At 29.0% G+C, this 18,237-nt stretch overlaps 3 protein-coding genes across 4 annotated transcripts in view; 2 read left to right on the top strand and 1 right to left on the bottom strand.

Annotated features, from left to right (window-relative positions):
- Positions 1 to 18,237, bottom strand: part of LOC100162225 (elongation factor Ts, mitochondrial) — a 33,007-nt gene that overhangs the window by 3,294 nt on the left and 11,476 nt on the right. The window contains exon 1 of one of the 2 annotated variants that reach the window (XM_001949563.5): positions 1,012 to 1,289. The exons of the other annotated variant lie outside the window; for it this stretch is intronic. The gene's annotated coding sequence lies outside the window, so the exon portion shown is untranslated. Of the gene's footprint in view, positions 1 to 1,011; positions 1,290 to 18,237 lie in introns of those variants that run through there. 2 annotated transcript variants of the gene reach the window in all.
- Positions 6,349 to 7,035, top strand: LOC100160183. The gene is made up of 3 exons (XM_001948544.5): positions 6,349 to 6,473; positions 6,558 to 6,740; positions 6,855 to 7,035. Exons 1-3 carry the CDS (start codon positions 6,410 to 6,412, stop codon positions 6,995 to 6,997), a joined length of 390 nt encoding a protein of 129 aa, XP_001948579.2. The 5' UTR covers positions 6,349 to 6,409; the 3' UTR covers positions 6,998 to 7,035.
- LOC100164296 (thioredoxin-related transmembrane protein 1-like) lies at positions 10,541 to 15,782 on the top strand. Its single transcript, NM_001162712.2, is given in 6 exon segments — positions 10,541 to 10,893; positions 13,723 to 13,887; positions 13,980 to 14,154; positions 14,227 to 14,328; positions 15,137 to 15,235; positions 15,315 to 15,782. Coding segments are annotated over 6 exon segments (819 nt in total). The 5' UTR covers positions 10,541 to 10,729; the 3' UTR covers positions 15,429 to 15,782.

The raw sequence follows: 18,237 nt of genomic DNA on the forward strand, positions 1-18,237 counted from the left end.
ATTCTGCAACCGTTTCCATAGGATTTTTCTCCGCTCTGTAAAATTCATGTCTGGCAGAAAAATACGATTTTACAGGCGTGAAATGTGCATCTAATAATTTGATTAGATCATTGAATGATTTTGCTTCAATGTCCAACAGCACACATAAACTTGCGAGTAAGGACAACGTTTCGTCACTTAGCGCAGTTATTAAAATGGCTTTCACTTTAATTTAAAAGTTTTCCATTCACTGGAACAGTGATCAAATGACATGTGGTTAAGTCCAATATATGCCGCCATATTATTTCCCGAGTTATTACCAGATGCAATGTTTGACGTACTTGTTTCTGAATTTTCGGTTTTGGTTTTCACCATCTTCGTCGCCAAATTTGTTGTAATAACTGAGTTATGGAGTGTACCCAGTTTTCGCGGATATACGGTATTTATATTGTTAATAATAAACAACATATTATTATATGGACCGTGTATGAAATATTAGTAATTTTCTATACATAAATTGTGTACAGTTGCTTTGGATTTATGTTAAGATTATTGCTTATATTTCTACCATGGTTGAGCTATAATATAATATTATTATCAATTGAATATACATATATCCCTATAGGTACTTTACAATACAGATAAATAATTAATGGATTTTACTTAGAAATAAATACATTAAATTAATAAGGAAGTAAATACAATATTATTTAACAAAAGCCAATAGGTATACTTAAAGTATGTATGATTTTAATCAAACTGTTTGATTTAACTATAGATATTTCCATTATAATTAATGGTTAAGGAAATTTATATCAATTTGATTTACAGACAAGCCATTGCTGACCCAAACACAATATGATAAAGATCAACCTAAGATAAAAAAAAACTACTACCTACATGTCTCGAAACTACTCGTATTACTAAAACAAACATATTACAGTTATGCGATGTTCTGGAACAATACTTTAAAATAGCTACAAAACGAATGAGTCTTAATACGGAACACAGTGGGTGGTTTAAATAAATTACCTGAATAACTGCAAGCACTGTACGGTGGATGTTTGTAAGTCTAGAATAAATGATTGCTCACGCCACTGGAAAAGTGAACCAAAATGAAAAAACCTTAGACTGGAGCCTTTGAAAAGTAGGAAATACTGACTTCAGTCTGAATTGTTCTTATTATTCATATAGAATCAAAGAACAGTCAAAGATAAAATGTAGATATTATGTGAATATCAAAAATTAATATCGACAGTCGAGAAGTTAGTGATAAGTTGTAGCTTTTAGAATTTCTTCCGAACATGTGCACCAGATAACGCGTATCACTGTTATCGTGTAGCCAGGTGCCCATAGATAATAATCATCAGATCATGATTTGCATAAAACTATTATAAATTACAATATTATTATAATTAAATATTATTAAACTAGTAATATTAATAATTCATATGCGCAAATAGCGTTTGGGATTTGGGGAGGGGGGCTAAAGCCTTACTTTGATAATATTGAATACGTTTTAAATAAAATGTAGGAAATGTTTGGGGGGCTATGGATATTTTTGAGGGGGCTTAGCCCCTAAAGCCCCCCTCCTATTCGTGCCTATTTAAACATTTTACAGTTTATATTATGAGCGCCGAGCGGATCAATGAATGTATTGATTTAAGAGGACGCTACACCCGCATACGTTGTCTCCGTCTTACAAATATACGACATGGCAAAAACTGTTTTGCGCGGGACAACTTTTCTAGCACCATATTTGTTATAGAGCTACCAAATTTTCACAACACGTTAAGAAGAAATTTATCTGTGCAACAGCGTGCTCTTTTTTTAATAGCACTATCCAATAATTTTTTATAAGCAAATAAAAAAAACAAAAAAAACAAAATGTTTAGAACCAAAATACCAAATAACTTTTATTGTATTTATGTTATCTAAAATATGGGCACGCTGTTGCATAGATCATTTTCCACCCTATATGTTCAGAAATTTTGGAGTCACTACTACAAACACAGAAAGATAAAAGTTGTCCCGCGCAAAACAGTTTTTGGTATGTTGTACATATGTAAGACGGAGACAACACATGCGAGTGTAGAGTCCTCTTAACAATATGATGTGTGTTTGTTTATTTTATTTTTGTATGTGTCATCACGTCCTCTTGAGACAGTAAAAATGTTTCGATTATCTACTTCAGCATCTTTTCTGGTAGGAAAGCTAATCTAGTTAGTACTTTGGAGGGGTAAAAGTAAAAAATTCCCAGAAGTTTTCAATAGAGTCGAGAAAACCAAAAAAAAATTAAGAAAAAAGGGTATTTTTACTTAAAATCAGTTTTTGACAAAATCATGTTTTTTAATTTTTACTTTTTAGTGTAACTCTAAATAACCGTAGATACATGAAATGTTCACTAAATGTATATATTAGTATATTATATACACCATAGAATTTTTATAATATTTTGACTCGTTTTAAGCTATTATATAAGCTCTTGTATAAGACGGAGACATGCGGGCGTCCCTTAGTCTTAAGTTTAAATTTTAACAACATTCATCAGTCATTCAAATGTATAAAATGTTCAGTTTTTATAAAACTATAAGGAGATAGCAAAGGATTGAATATTTTAAACAAGGTTTCTTATAAAGTATTTCATGTAGTCCGTAACAGAAAAACTCTAAAAATATATATATAAACGTAGTTTTTTTTAATAGATATATCTTTAAGTTATAATTTGAACGAAATTAAATATTTAAATGAATAATAACGATTATTCGTGATTACTTGAAATTTATAAAGTATATCTGCAAATGAAATGTTTTCGGAAATAATGAATTTAAACTATAGGTACTGTTTTAGAAATAGTAAAATAAATTACTTAATACTTTAATAGAATTAATAAAATAAAATATACCTAATTTGTATAATATAAGCTGACAAAACGTAGTATTCGCTCAAAATCGTTTTTCGTATACATAGTACATACCTACAATTATTTTATATCATTGAATTCATTTTAACACATCCATTACAATTACCAACACGACAACTAATATACATCAGATTATCAGAGCGGTATTTATTTGACATTTGTCCACCTTTTTGTTTCTGAGCGGAGCAATGAATGTATTGATTTAACAATGATGTATGTTTTTAACTTTTGTTATATTTATTTATGTCTGTGTACAGTGTACACGTTAAGTAGTCGAAATAATGCTTCAATTTTCAACTTCAGAATCTAGTTGATGCATATGCAAAAATGTTCAACTTTTATAGCTAAGGATTGAACACTTAAAACAAGGTTCTACGTAAATAAGTAAATAATATTATACTCTATTCGCAGTAATATTATCAAAACATATACTTAGTAATATATCATAGGCTGACCGTCTCCGCTCAGAATCGTTTTGAATTGAATTCATTACAGTAACCCACTTGTAACCTACTGTACTACAACAGAGCATTTTTTTTATTTTTAAATTGTGTTTATTTGTTTGTAACTTGTAGATACCACCTATATCCTATATCTTTTTCAGGTTCTTAATACAATTTCCTGTAGTCCGAATTCCAAAGGTAACTATATATGTGTATAATTTTACTACACAATAGGAGACGTGTCTAATTGGTGGGATATGTATATCGTAGGTATATATAATAATACACTAATAAATACGCCAATCGATTTTAAATGGGATACCTATATATTATTTCATATCATTTTTGTTCTAAGGTGACAATGATCAATAATGACAATGTATATAATACAGCGGCATCTATAGGTATTACTTATATAATATATGCCTATATTATGATTTATAACAGAAACTTGAAGCCTGAAGGCCAAGATGAATTAACAAACAAGAAGAAATTAATAGTTAAATATAATAATCGATAAATATTTATTTCACATCATATAATGTACTATACACAAATTTAAATTAAACTAAATTTTTAAATTTGTATAATTTGTAACCGGATGATGCACTTAAACCTGCGTACTCATACATGGTTTATATTTTATTTTTAATTTGCTAAAACTATATCCATATATTGATATATACAATATATTATGAACGCGTAATATTTATGTTGACACGTAGGTATTTATTTTTATATGTATTAGCTGAAATTTTCAGAATAATCCGGCTTTGCTCTTAGAAAAAATAAAAATCTAGAAATTATTCAAAAGTTACGTCAAAAAAGTATAAAAACAAAGTACAATAGGTATTAGGTGCCTTCCCTTCATTTTGGAAATTCAAAAAATAGTAAATTCAGTCCGGAGTTACTCCATTTTAAACGTTAAGCGTCAAGCGTCGGTACATATATTATTCATTATTATGTGAAAGTTAACACCCATAAATATTAAATATATATATAAGCCTATTATTATACTGTATTTATCTAATATTAATTTGATGTTAGATGGTAATAATTCATTTTACAATATTCTAAAAACATTTACTTTAAAATGTAATTTTCAGGTTTTTTTTTTATTTTGATAAATGTTGTTTTTTTTCTCTTTTAGTGTAAAATATTCTAGCTATTTGTAGCTAATTATTATTATGTTTAATGTATACATAATACATATATAAATATACCGTATGAAGGCTTATCCCAATTAATTCCGAAAAAGAATTTTGATTCGAAACACACCGATAGAATAGTATTAAAAGGATAATTGTATTTAAATTACACATTAATCACGCTAAACGCATATGAGTCATCTCTAGCCTCTAGGAATCACTAACATTCATTAGCACTTTATAGCTAGTAGGTATACAATGTACTATCCTAATTACTAGGTATTAATGTATTAAACAAAAATGTTGAAAATATAGTAGTAAAAATTATATGTTTCTAAAATATTTAGATATTATTTTGACGGTTTTTCAGTGTAGATATTTTATATTATATTTATATTGTTAATTCTTATTATAAATACTGTACCCGTTAAGTTGAATTAAAATTAAAAAATTACAACAAAATAACTAAAATCGTTATTCTTGGTTATTTAATATGTAATTTCCTCCAAATTCGAACACAAAATGACTAAAAAAAAAAAACTGTTTTTTTTTTATATTTTTAAGATTTTTTTGGATACAGTATAGCCTGCTTACGTGGAACCTTGTACTAAGTTTTAAATCCTTAGCTATAAAAGTTAAACATTTTATAAACTTTTAACTATAAAATCATTTTTAAATTTGATAAATGTTGTCAAAAATCGATCTTTAAATGCTTATAAAAATTGTGAGTAGGTATTTTTAATATTTTTCAACTGCTTTTGTAACAATAATATATCAGGAGCCTTGTATTAAATTTTCACGCTTTTTTACCCAACAAATACAATTTTATTGATATGTATAGAAAAAAAAACTAAAAAACTGAAAATATCCTTAAACAGCTCAAAAAGAGTCAAAATATTTTCAAAATGTTATGGTGTATAGAAAATATAAACATTCAGTGAAATTGTCATCTATCTACAGTTATTGGTTTTTGAATTACAAGAAAATAACAATATCGCTACATGAGAAATCGAGTGATTATCCACCGCAGGTGGATTACAGACCTGATGATATACGCTTCGTCGCTTCTCATATTGTCTGACGCAGTTGGATTGCCTATCTATGTTATTTGATGACTGGTAGCTGTATCAAATACACATATCGACTACACTTTTTAACAATTTGAACAACCAAAAGCAGCGGACAAACACCTGGAGATGCTAGTGCTATGCTAGACACTCAAACTTTTGAACATTCCCGCCAAAGGGCTAAGCCTTATCTCCAATCCATATCACTAATCCTTATCACAAATCCTATACTTTCGTCTTACAACTTTATGGTCGCAACTTTTATAATTCAAACGAGTACCAAAATCGGTACCCACTCACGGTGAGTACAACGGGCCCCCGAGTTTCACTTAAAGCTAGTTTTTAATCAAAAATACTATTATTGAATTAAAAATAATTTTTTACTTTATGAATAATAGGTACCTATGATACCTGCCTACCTATATTATAGAATAAAAAATTATTCAATTTTTTTTTTCAATAAACAATTACTATTATGATAATGTTATAGTTGTTTTATTAACTTTCTTTTAACACGAAATATTAATTTATTTTAAAGTTCATTAACTTTTAAATATTAAATTAAATTTACAAATATATTACAATATATTATATTATTATTACACTTTAGTTCGTGGTTCTAACTTCTGTCTTATATACATATTTCACACTGAGCACCCCTGGTTTTTTTGTTTATATTTTACTAATTATCATTTTGCATTTGTCGTCATAATTATCAAATTTCCCTTTGAATTACTATTTAGTATTCACTATTTACCATTAAATAGCTTAAAATTTTTAAAAACGTAATTTTCGTTGAATTATCTATATTTATTTTGTCACCGAGTAGCTCTAGTTTTTATTTTCGTTATGATGAAGTCCACTATACTTTTTTGTTTTGTATTAGTTTTAGGTTTATCATTCTTGCATAAAGGTAATTTTATGTCTAAAATATGTGGCTGTCTTTTGTTACGTCATTACATAACAATATTATTAATTCTAAACTTGTCGTGTTTAGTAAGTGGAATCAAATGCTACCAGTGTTCTACAAATAGTGACCCAGAAGGATCTGATAGTTGTGGTGCTTACGGAAAATTCGACAAAGATCGTCATGTCTCGGTAGAATGCACTAGTGATGAATCTCATACGCCTGGCACATTTTGTGTTAAAGTAACCAAACAAGGCCCCCGAGGATATATAAGTGAGTCAAAAGTGTCTAATAATTGATTTGATCAAAATCATCAACATATTTGTACCTATAGTATTCTAATATTAGTGCATTATGTTAATTATATTTTATTGTTTTTAATATCAGCGGATGGTCGTTGGAGAAATGTGATCCGCCGTTGTGGATTGGTTTCAGATACTGGTGTGACTGGTGTATGCAACTGGGGAGTTGAATTGAATGGAGGCTTTTGGGAAGAATGTTATTGTTCGGAAGATAACTGTAATGAATAGAAAATGCGAATATAAACAACTAGTGAAAATGCCATGTATATACGTTCATTTGTTATAGAGTTACACCAAAAACCAAAATCGATTTTATCGAAATCCAATTTTGCGTAAAAATTCTTCAAAATTTTTTTTTTTTGTACTTAGCGTAAAATATCACGTACAAAGACAATTTAAAATACCACTCCAGGTGATCTAGTAGATCCATAAATGCATCCAGAGTGATTCGTAGGTATGATCATATTACACAATCACCCTGAGATGTCAAATTTAAAGTCGATCACTCACACAAGTGCCTTTATTTTTCAAGTTCATTTCAGACCAAAACGGCAGTGGACATTCATTTTTATTATATATAGATTATAGGTGCAGCGATTGGCCGTAGGTATACTACTATTTAATCATGTATTTTGTATTATTTTGTACTCTTAGTTTCGCGGTTCATGGCGATTGTGAAAAACACGTTCATGTAATCATGTATAGACTATAGAATGTATAGATAGTACACTACAGTACACTTTATACTATAGGCTACGCACACGGACCTCAATACATAGCTGGACATAGACCACCTATACAGTCGTATTGTGATAAGTTATAAGTAATATTGTAATAACCAAAACAACAATATAGTTACGGTTGGAAGTCGGCACGTCGCGATCGGCCGTCAACTGTGACGGCGACGGCTCTAGCGCGTTATAAATTGTATCATGTCATTTATTATAATATACATGTTCCATATTATTTCGCCACGGTATTCTGTACTAGTATAGTGCGATGTTTTGCGCTCAGAGGCACTATGACTAAGTATAATAATATTATATTATGTGTAGTATAATATTATATCCTGACCGCACGCCAGCTATATATCACTAACCGCCTACCTATATAAATTGTATACCTACCTAGTACCTACGTTACCAAATCAGACACCTACAGCCCTACAAGGGTTAGGTTACAGGCTGCTGTCTGCTACATCTGTGTTTATGTGTTTATTAGTTATATTATCAAGCGATATATAAAATAATATATCCTCAACATTATGTTATTACTTATTATACCTACATTTGTAATAATTTATTTACGATAAACTTTTTTTTTTAATTTCCAGTAAAATAATCATTTGTATCAAATTTTCAAACCTAATAGATGATAAAATAACATTTTTATGAATTTTAAAGTACAAAATATTGTGCATTTAATCGGAACTTTGATAAATGTCTGAAAAATCATAAATTCATAACTAACTTTGAAAATGTAATAGGTACATAATAGGTTCCTCATTAGTTGAAGATACTTACGGCAAAACAAAATGTGTCAAAAATACTTAGTAAACATTTTTGGATGTTTTTTTTTCTATGATTGTCAATAAAATTTATTTTGTTGGGTAAAAAAGCTTGAAAATTTAATGCAATGCTCCTAATATACATATAAATATTGTTAGAATAATATTTGAAAAATATTAAAAATCCATAGTCACAATTTTCTTTATACGCATTTAAAAATCAAATTTTGCAAAATACGTAAAAAAGACGAAAATGTGCAAATTATTTTGAGTTAGAAATTCATAAAAAAATTTCTTTTTAAATCTAAGACATGAAAATGTAATACAAGATTCCTCATAAGTTTGTCTACCTTTATTAATAAAAAAAAAATTCTATAAGAAACTCAAATTAAATACTTATGAGCGGTTGAAGCTTATATTTTAACAACATCATTAGATATTCACTCGATTTACAATGTGGCAATTTTCTTATTTTGTTGTAATTTAAAAACGAATTACTGTAGATACTTGAAAATTTCACTGAATGTTTACATTCTTATTTTCTAGACAACCGTACAATTTTGAAAATATTTTGACTTGTTTTGAGATGTTTACGAACAATTATTTAAAGTTTAAATTTGTAAATAGTTTTTTTTTTCTATAAATATCAACACAATTTTATTCGCTGTATCAAAAACTGTGAAAATAGAATACAAGGCTCCTGATATATTGTTACTATAGCAGTTAAAAAATATTAAAAATACATAGGCACAATTTTTTTGTACAAACATTTAAATTTTTAATTTTGACAAAAGAATCAAATTTAAAATTAAAAAAATGATTTTGTAGTTAAAAATTAATAAAATATTTCTATCTAGGTATTTAATAATTTTATTTCTGTGTTTACGAGGGCCTCCAACTTCTGTAGCTGCTAGGACCCCCAAGTATCATACTACGCCACTGGCCACTGCCTAGTAGTATAGTCATACAACTATAACATATTAACATAACTATATAAGTAAAACAGTTAGCTTTAGACTAGGTACATATAGTTAAACTATACCTAACTTAGTTTATAGGACTATATTGGTAATATTATGATAGTTACATCAGCGGATAGGCCATTTTTAGCCTAATGGGAAATTTTAAGAAGGGCCCTTGCATAGTCGCATCAAAACCTATTAAGTATTCTAATCAAAAGATGAAGAGTACCTACCCTAAATGTATTTAAATACAGACGGGGCCCACCCGGAAGGCCGGAAAATATCGGCTTCCCAGTAGGTCTATCCAGTATCCTCCCATGGGTGATGGATAGTAAACAGTAGAGAGCCTCATTGTGGTAATTAGGAATTTGTCTTGGTAGGGGGGTGATAGACATTTTTATACACAAAATACTAAATTTTCTAGCACAGTTGTGAGTGGTATATACATATTATAAAGGTTCAGGGGGGGGGGGGCTATCCCCCTCGTCACCCCCTTAATTAAACCCTTGGAGATTCTTGATATTATATTACATCTACTAGTCCCTAGTAAATAATACACAGTACCTACACTTTACTACACTAGTATAGTGTCTAGTATTGTAGAAGGCACACACAGTAGTAATAGGTACTAGGCAGTAGCAGTTAACAGTTGTAGTAGTTGTAGTAGTAGGTAGTAGGCACTAAAAGAGTAAATTGTTGAGCCGAGGTAGACACTCTGTAGTAGTAATAACTAGTAGTATTAGTAGTGATGGTAGTAGTAGTAGTGTAGCAATAGTTGTGTATTACAATAATATCGCCTCGTTAGAGTAAGTTGTAGTCGTAGCACTGCGAGTAGGCGTCCTCCAATATAATAATATTCATAATATTACAGTGGTGACCATGACAGTGTTAAAATGACCTTTAAAATCATGGTGGACGTCTGGCGTCGTCGGGTGGTGCGAATGTCGTTTACCCACCGCCGCGCCGACGCCGCCCGTGATTCGTGTACAACACGTCTGGTCATCGTTGTCTGTTCAGTATTCACTGTTTACTGTTTGGTAGTGTTTATCGCAGCGCGCGCGCAATATTCGTACGTTGGTGATGCACACCTCGCGGTAGTGGTTTTTCCCTTCGTCTGCAATATTGTAATATCGTATTGACTATTGTTGTTGTCGTTGTTTACTCAACAGTCGACAAGTCACGGGTGTTTAATACACAATTCGGAATTCATTCGTCACCGTGTACGTACCGGTGGACTTTTTTCGTTTCGTCAGTTTCAATTTTTACCCCTCCCCCGACGTTCATCGTTTGTTTTTTCCCCCCAACGACTCGTCGACTGTCCGCTGTTTGCCGACAAAACCGCGTCGATCGTTGTCTCGAGTAAATAAAAAACTGTTTCTTCGCTGTTCCCTTTGTTCGCGCCTGTACGAAACACGCGTAATCCGAACCGCCGTCACACCCCACGCAAACGGCAGACGTAGTATTTCAGCCAACGCATTCCACGTCGATAACATGTCCAAGCCTCTGTGTGCGATACTCTTGGTGGCCATCGGGTCACTGTGTCTGTTGGCCGCAGACGCCAATGTCGTAGACGCCGGAAACGGAGATCATCATTCGTTGGAACTGGACGAGAACAACTGGACGAACGTGCTAACCGACGAGTGGATGGTGTTGTTGTAAGTATTTCGTCGTACGTAGGCAATGTGGTTTTCAGTGGTAAGAAAATATTATCGTCTTCGGTGTCTGTACCGGTAGATATTATCCGGAGAACGCCATACTGTTGAGATCGACGAGTGTGTGTGGTAGTGGGTGTGGGAAAAAAACAATTATTCTCATGACGTGCTATGCAGAGACATGTGGCCGTGGGCGACGCGATACATTGTAGCGACAAAGTGGACATTATGTACACTGTAACGAGTGGTTGAGATGGTATCATTTTAATTTTACCCGTTTGATTTTTAATTCCCCGCAACATTGTACGTTGTATGAACGATAATCAAGACTTTCACAAACATAATAAATTAGGTATTGGACAAATTCAGTTTATTTTGTATCTAATGATAAACTAGTATGCATATAATATATTTACTATGAAATTTTAAAAATTTCTTTACACTCATAAATTGTATTAGTAAGTACTTAGTTATTAATCATACATTATATTAATAGAACAACGAGTAGAACAAAGACTTTAATGCATTTGCATATTTTTCTTATTGTTAAGAAACCATACAATTAGTCTTATCATATCATTAATACCTATACATTTTTAAATACGTAGTAAACGAATACCTCAATACACTCTTTCCAGCGAGAGAACACGTCGATTCTGCATATCCCCACACGACACCCTTCCATAGTGGAACCGGTCTTATTGCAGGGTGTCATGTGGGGATGCCCAAAATCAGCATGTTCTCTCTGGCTACATAGATTATACGTATATTATAATAAATACCATGATTTTTGTGATAGGTAGCCAAAGTTGAAAATATTTAGGTAAATAATAACAAAATTACCTTTAATATTAAATAAAACATGTTCTTTTTGCAGAATTAGTTTCCCGTGTATGAATTAAGAAGTTTAAACATTTAAAAAATTATATTAATTTATTCATACCTAACATTACATACATAACGTTTTTCTCACTATATGCTCGGGTAACTTTTTGGACGGTCCCTTCAAATTCAAGTTAACCAGGCCCGGCTAACGTTTTATATTAAATATGTCCGTTGCACTGCCCCACCCTATATGTCATCCCTGTGTTGTCTTACATTTTAACTTCAATTAAGAAGGTTTGTAATAGGAAATCTCGTATATTAGTACAGTAATTCCCAAACTGTGTGTGGATTAACAGGAAAAGTGATGTAATATTGTATCCCATTGTATACACAATATTTTGTTGTTGGATTTACTTTTATCCTTTAAAATGTTAAAGGATAAAATACCTAAATATTAAATTAATTTTCCAATTTTATTCTATACTATTTACAGGTATAGGGATATAAAAACAATTTTCTATTTTTAGGGAGGCTAAATAAAATTAGTTTATGATATGAACTGCTGAACCAATATCTATATTTAATGTTATATTGATAAGTGATAACTATAGGTTTGTGTAAATCGACATAATTTACCTATTGGAATTTTTAAGAACAACATTTGTTACAAGGTTTAATAAATTTAAGTAATTTTACATAATTTTTTATGATAGACATTCAATAAAGGCGCAGTCTGTATGAAAATTGTATAGTTATATTATTCACTATCATTGTACATTTGAAATCAATAATTCATTATAATTTATAATGTCTTAAATTGTTTCAAATTGTTCTTCATTATTCTATGTGTAAAGTGTAAGCAATTACATCTTCAAAGTTATTGCTCAAGTTCATCTCTACTTTAGTTTATCTAAATAAAAAATATAGTAATTTTACAAAAAAATAATACAAGTATAAATCATATAATATGATAATTTTAAAAAAAAAGTACTAACTAGATAAGGTTCATAATTCATCAATATGTAACTATCAAAACTAGTACCTATACATTTTTTTGTTCTGTTATACCATATTGTAGGTACAAATAGCTAATTATGTTATTGTTTAACCTCATGATAAATAATTTAAAAGCATCATAAATTATATGTTATTATGTAACATAAGATAATTATAATTTATAACTTCATAGTACGTATATATATATTTGTGCATGTATTTGCATCCTTGACTTTCATGTTTAAAAAAATGTGTTTTAATTGGCCTCATATTTAAAAAATCTAAATTCAAATTCCCACGAACCGCATAAATTAGTTAAAAATAACATAAAAGTATAAATAATAATCTATTTTTATATAGTTAGTTAATATTATTATATCTACTTTTAATTTATTTAATTAAAATTTAATATACAGTTCCTTTTTACTTATTTTTACAATATTTTAGTTGCAACGTTTTATATCTAGTAGTAACTTAATTACATATAATGTTTCAAGTATTATTATAACTGGTTCCAAAGATCAAGTATTCAAATATAAATAACTCTCAAGCTTTACATTTATAACCTATGCTACTTAAGTAAGTTTTAATTTGTAAATATAATATAATATTATATTATTTATATGTAATAAATAATTATTATTATTCTAAAACAATTTTTAGGTATAACACCTAATAGGTACCTACAGTATTTATCAATATTTTAAGATATTTATTTTACTGCCTTACTGGGTGCCAACAGTATTGAGTGAATTAATTTAAGGAATCTTATATCATATTATGTACTTGTCTATAATAATTTATTTTTTTTTAAATTTATATGATACAATCTATTTTAAATTTAATTGGGTAATAAATTATATAAGTACCAATATTTTAATTATTTACATTTTTATATTTTTATTTATATTTTTTTTTTATATTGTGGCCTAAATTGTGTTGATTTGTATACCAGCCATACAAATTAAATAAATAAAATACCAATATTTTAAAATATTTATTTTATTTTAGCTATGCTCCTTGGTGTCCTGCTTGTAAGTCACTTGAACCAGAATGGAGAGAATTTGCAAAATGGAGTGAAAGTCATTCATCCGTTTCAGTTGCAAGCACAGATATTACAATATCACCAGGACTTACTGGACGTTTTATTGTTACAACATTACCTACCATTTTTCAGTGAGATATATTATTCAATATTTTAATTTATTTACCTTAAATACACAACTAATTTTTATCTAGTAATAATTTAAAATGTTTTCTTATTATAGTGTTAAGAATGGTGTATTCAGATATTATAAAATGGGCCGTGATAAGGATTCAATGGTATCGTTTATAAAAGAACGAAAATGGGAACAAATAGAATCAATTTCATCGTGGAAATCCCCTAATTCAATTCAAATGTCTCTAGTTGCTCAATTTTTTAAACTCTCACAAAAAGTTAGGGTAAGTATCAAGCTATTTTTATGATTAAATTAACTAACAAAATTAATATTTTAATTATTTGTTTTTGTTTAGATTTTACATTCAACTCTGATGGCTGAGTACGGACTTCCAACTTGGGGATCATACTTGATATTTGCAATAGCAACCATATTTATTGGTGCCATACTTGGTTTAGTAAGTATACAATTTTGTTTATTTATTTTTGGATTTTGTTACTTCTTAAATTTATAAAAAGGACTATCCTGGTTTTACTCCACACAATATTAAAAAAAAAATTACTATCTAATATCTATACATATTTATTTTGTAAGTTGTTTTATAAAGTTTGTTGTGTTTGTTAGTTGAAGCGTGTTTTACTTTAAGAGAATGTCAGCGTACTATTTATTTTTTCTCTCTGGCCCACGCGCAACATAGACTAAATGCATTTACACAGAATTTAATTTTTTTTTATGTTTTTAATTAATCTTAGAATAAAATCACCCATTACAAATAAAGATAAAGAATAATATTTTTGATAAAATTACATCGATTTTATATTTTATTGTTATTTGACTTTGTATTCAACTTTTAAAATAATATAACTTGTGAATTTAAGTGATGCTTAAATTGTTTTGAGACAATATTTAGACAAATCAATATGGAGATTAGGAGATTTTTATGTAGGATATGATAATGGTTTTCTTTAATTGAATGATATTATCTTGTTAACTGCTCCAAGGTCACACTTCAATGATTAAAGCATGTTTGCTAAAGTTTTAGCAATACAATTGGCATTAATGAGTTATTTTTGTAAGATTTATTTAGATACGTCATGAGATAGTTACTTTTTCTTCTGCTATTTTTTCAGTAAACTTATTTATGTATCTTTAAACATTTATTCCCATTAAAATAGATATAAAGGTGATAGTAACCTATAATCAGATTAATAGTTTATAGTATTTTACTTAATCAAATGTATAATATTCATTTGAATTACTTTTAGGTATTGGTCTGCATTATTGATTTAGTTTATCCTCCAAGCCACCATAAAATGCCAGTTAAAGATGGAAAAGACGAAAACAGCGATAGTGGTCAAGAATCGGTTAGTAATAACTTAAAATTGTTTTGTTTATTTCCTATCTGGCTATTATTAAAACTAATAAAACATAATATTATTTCAGGACGATGATGATGAACTTGTTAAAGACGAATTATTGGATGATCAAGCTAGCGATGAACCAACTGAAAATGAACCTTTATTGAGGAATAGGCGCAAAATACGTAAAACTGACTGATAACTTTTTTTAAGATAGGCATAACTATTTCTTCAATGTAATTCCAATTAATATAATTTATACCAATTAATGTATTATAGTTCTTTTTAATATAAAGCATTATATTTATATAATTATTAATTTATTTTTTAGGTTCAGATTTAATTAAGTTAATTAATATTGAATACTTTAACATAAGCAGTCAATTATTTTTTTTAATGTATTGCTTTTTTTAAAAAAATTTAGGCTTAAAGCATTAGCTGTATTGCTTGCTTGTTCCTAAATCTTTGTAAGTAGTCATTTTTATAAGCAACTTTTTTTAAAATGTTTCATTCATGTATATAAGTATAAATAAATAGCCAAACCTTATATTTACTCTGTATTTATTATTCTTTGAATTATCTAAACTATCTAATTTAATTCTAAAATCAGAACTTTGATTTTAAGGAATTAAAGCAGTATTTAAGTTTATATCAATACTATGCAGTGTAACTAAGGCTGGAAATAAATATCTATTGAATCACACAAATCAAATATATATTTTTATTAAGAGCATGTCAATGCGATATTTGTTTTTTCTCCCGTGTTTACATAGATAAAATGCATTCATGCTAAACCACTTTTTTTTTTATATTTGAGTAGTCTTAGAATAAAATAAAATTATGAAGAATAATACGTTTGAAGTATAAATTTTGTTAAGTATAAATATTGCCACAAATCAATTTAATAGCTATTAAAATGTTCAACAATTTATTTTTAGATTCTGAGCAGAGCGAGGAAGCTAGTGGTTTTACAATGGTATTTGGTTTTTTTTTTTTTCATCCGTTATACAAAATAACTACCAGAAGGGGTGCTTCGATTTCAACATATAGTACCTTTTCTTTTAGTAAATTGGATCAAGATGGTACTTTAGAGAGGTCATTTCTCGATTTTCTCAATAGTTATTTAATGCCACAGGAAAAACAACCGACAAATTACAAAAACTGGCTAAAAATGGGATTTTAATTTCTAACGCTTTGTTTATCACCAGAGCAACGTATAAAAAATAATATTATAATATTAAAATTCAACTAACAGGCTATAATAATTAATAATAACAATATAAAAAATCCAAACTGACGAACCGTCTCCGCTCAGAATCGTTTTTCTTATACAATGATATTATATCATTGAACTCAAGTTTAATATAATCAATTATACACTGAGCCACTTGTAACCTACTGTACAGCAGAGTGACATCCACTTTATAATCTAATTCGAATATATATTCAAATAATAATAGAATGAAAACCTACGTGTCAAACCCTCAAATATATTATTCTTTATAATCTTTGCAATGGATGATTTTCTCTAAGACAGCGGTTCTTTTCAAACTGCCTTCCGTGGAGCGCCAGAAGTAATCTAGATACTATGTAAACAAATCTGAATTAAATTAAAATACTAAATAATATTTTGTTTGTTGTGTTATTTTATTAATAATAACCCACGTATATTTTGTTTCACAGTAAAAAACATTACTATAGATGCGAGTTGGCTGAAGGTGACATTGCAATTATTGTTTATGCCATTTATGATTATATTATTATAAAGAAACAAATTAAAAAGCAAATCATTTGTGCATCATATTTCATGAGTTATTTATATCTTATAAGAATTCCTATTTTTTGGGGCTCCGTAGAATTTTCTTAGAAACATAATAGCTCCACAAACAAAAAAGTTTAAAAACCTCTGCTCCAAGATAAAAAAAAAATACGATTTTATGTGCTTAGTAAACAAACGTTGCACCATAACCATAAGCATAACATTGCTTAAGTTGGTAATTTTAACAAATAGCAGTGTTCTGATCTAGACATGAATGCTGTCAGTAGGTACTTCAAAAGTTTATTAGGTACTCAAGAATAACACATCATACAAAAAAAATGAAATTTATATTTAAATTTTAAACAATAATTTAATATAATTTCTAACTATACTCTGTTCAGCAAAAGAACTCGCCGATTCTGTGTATGCCCCACATCACCTACTATGAAAGCCGGTTACCCTTCAGTCATAAGTATATAAGTAGGGTGTTGCAAATACCATTTTGCTGGCACTTGTCGTGTTCTCTCGCTGCACAGAGTATATATAAGGATTGTTCAAAATATTTAACGTAACATTATTCAGAAAGAACAACTTGAATACCTGCGTAAGAATTTAGATAATATTTTGAGATAAATAATATTATAAAATTATGATTTACACCTATAACTATTGAAATGTATGTTGGAATTCTATGAGTGCATGTTATCAAAGCTCAGAGGTGGCCAAACCATAGATTCATGCGGCTCGCGTCTTATCGTAAGACGCAATATATTTTCACTAATTACTATTATAAATTATAATAATAGGTATATAGGAACTATTAGGTATTATGAAAACAAAATTTAATCTGACATTATTCTATTATTGTACGTAATAATGATATTGTTTCGCATTCAGATATTCTACATACTTTATGACACTGGATACCATAGACTTATTAATAAATTTATTTATATGTCTATGCTTGATACTGTATCTTATATGTCTGTGTAGTGTGTGTGTGTGCGTGTAGCCGTGCTATACCTACACGGTATAAAGTAGAAAAAATGCTTTGATTTTCAACTTTGAGGCCTTGAGGGTAGCAAATTGGATCTAGTTGGTACTTTTGAAAAGTTATTGAAAATTCCCAGTATTTTTTAAAATAATTTGCATATATGCAAATGCATCCCATGATTTTTTTTTAACACACTTTTTGTGGAGATCATTTTTTCATAAAATTATAGTATAAAACAAATAACAATAATTTTGT

The sequence above is a fragment of the Acyrthosiphon pisum genome, chromosome X (assembly GCF_005508785.2).
Source record: "Acyrthosiphon pisum isolate AL4f chromosome X, pea_aphid_22Mar2018_4r6ur, whole genome shotgun sequence".
NCBI classification, from domain to species: Eukaryota; Metazoa; Arthropoda; class Insecta; order Hemiptera; family Aphididae; genus Acyrthosiphon; species Acyrthosiphon pisum.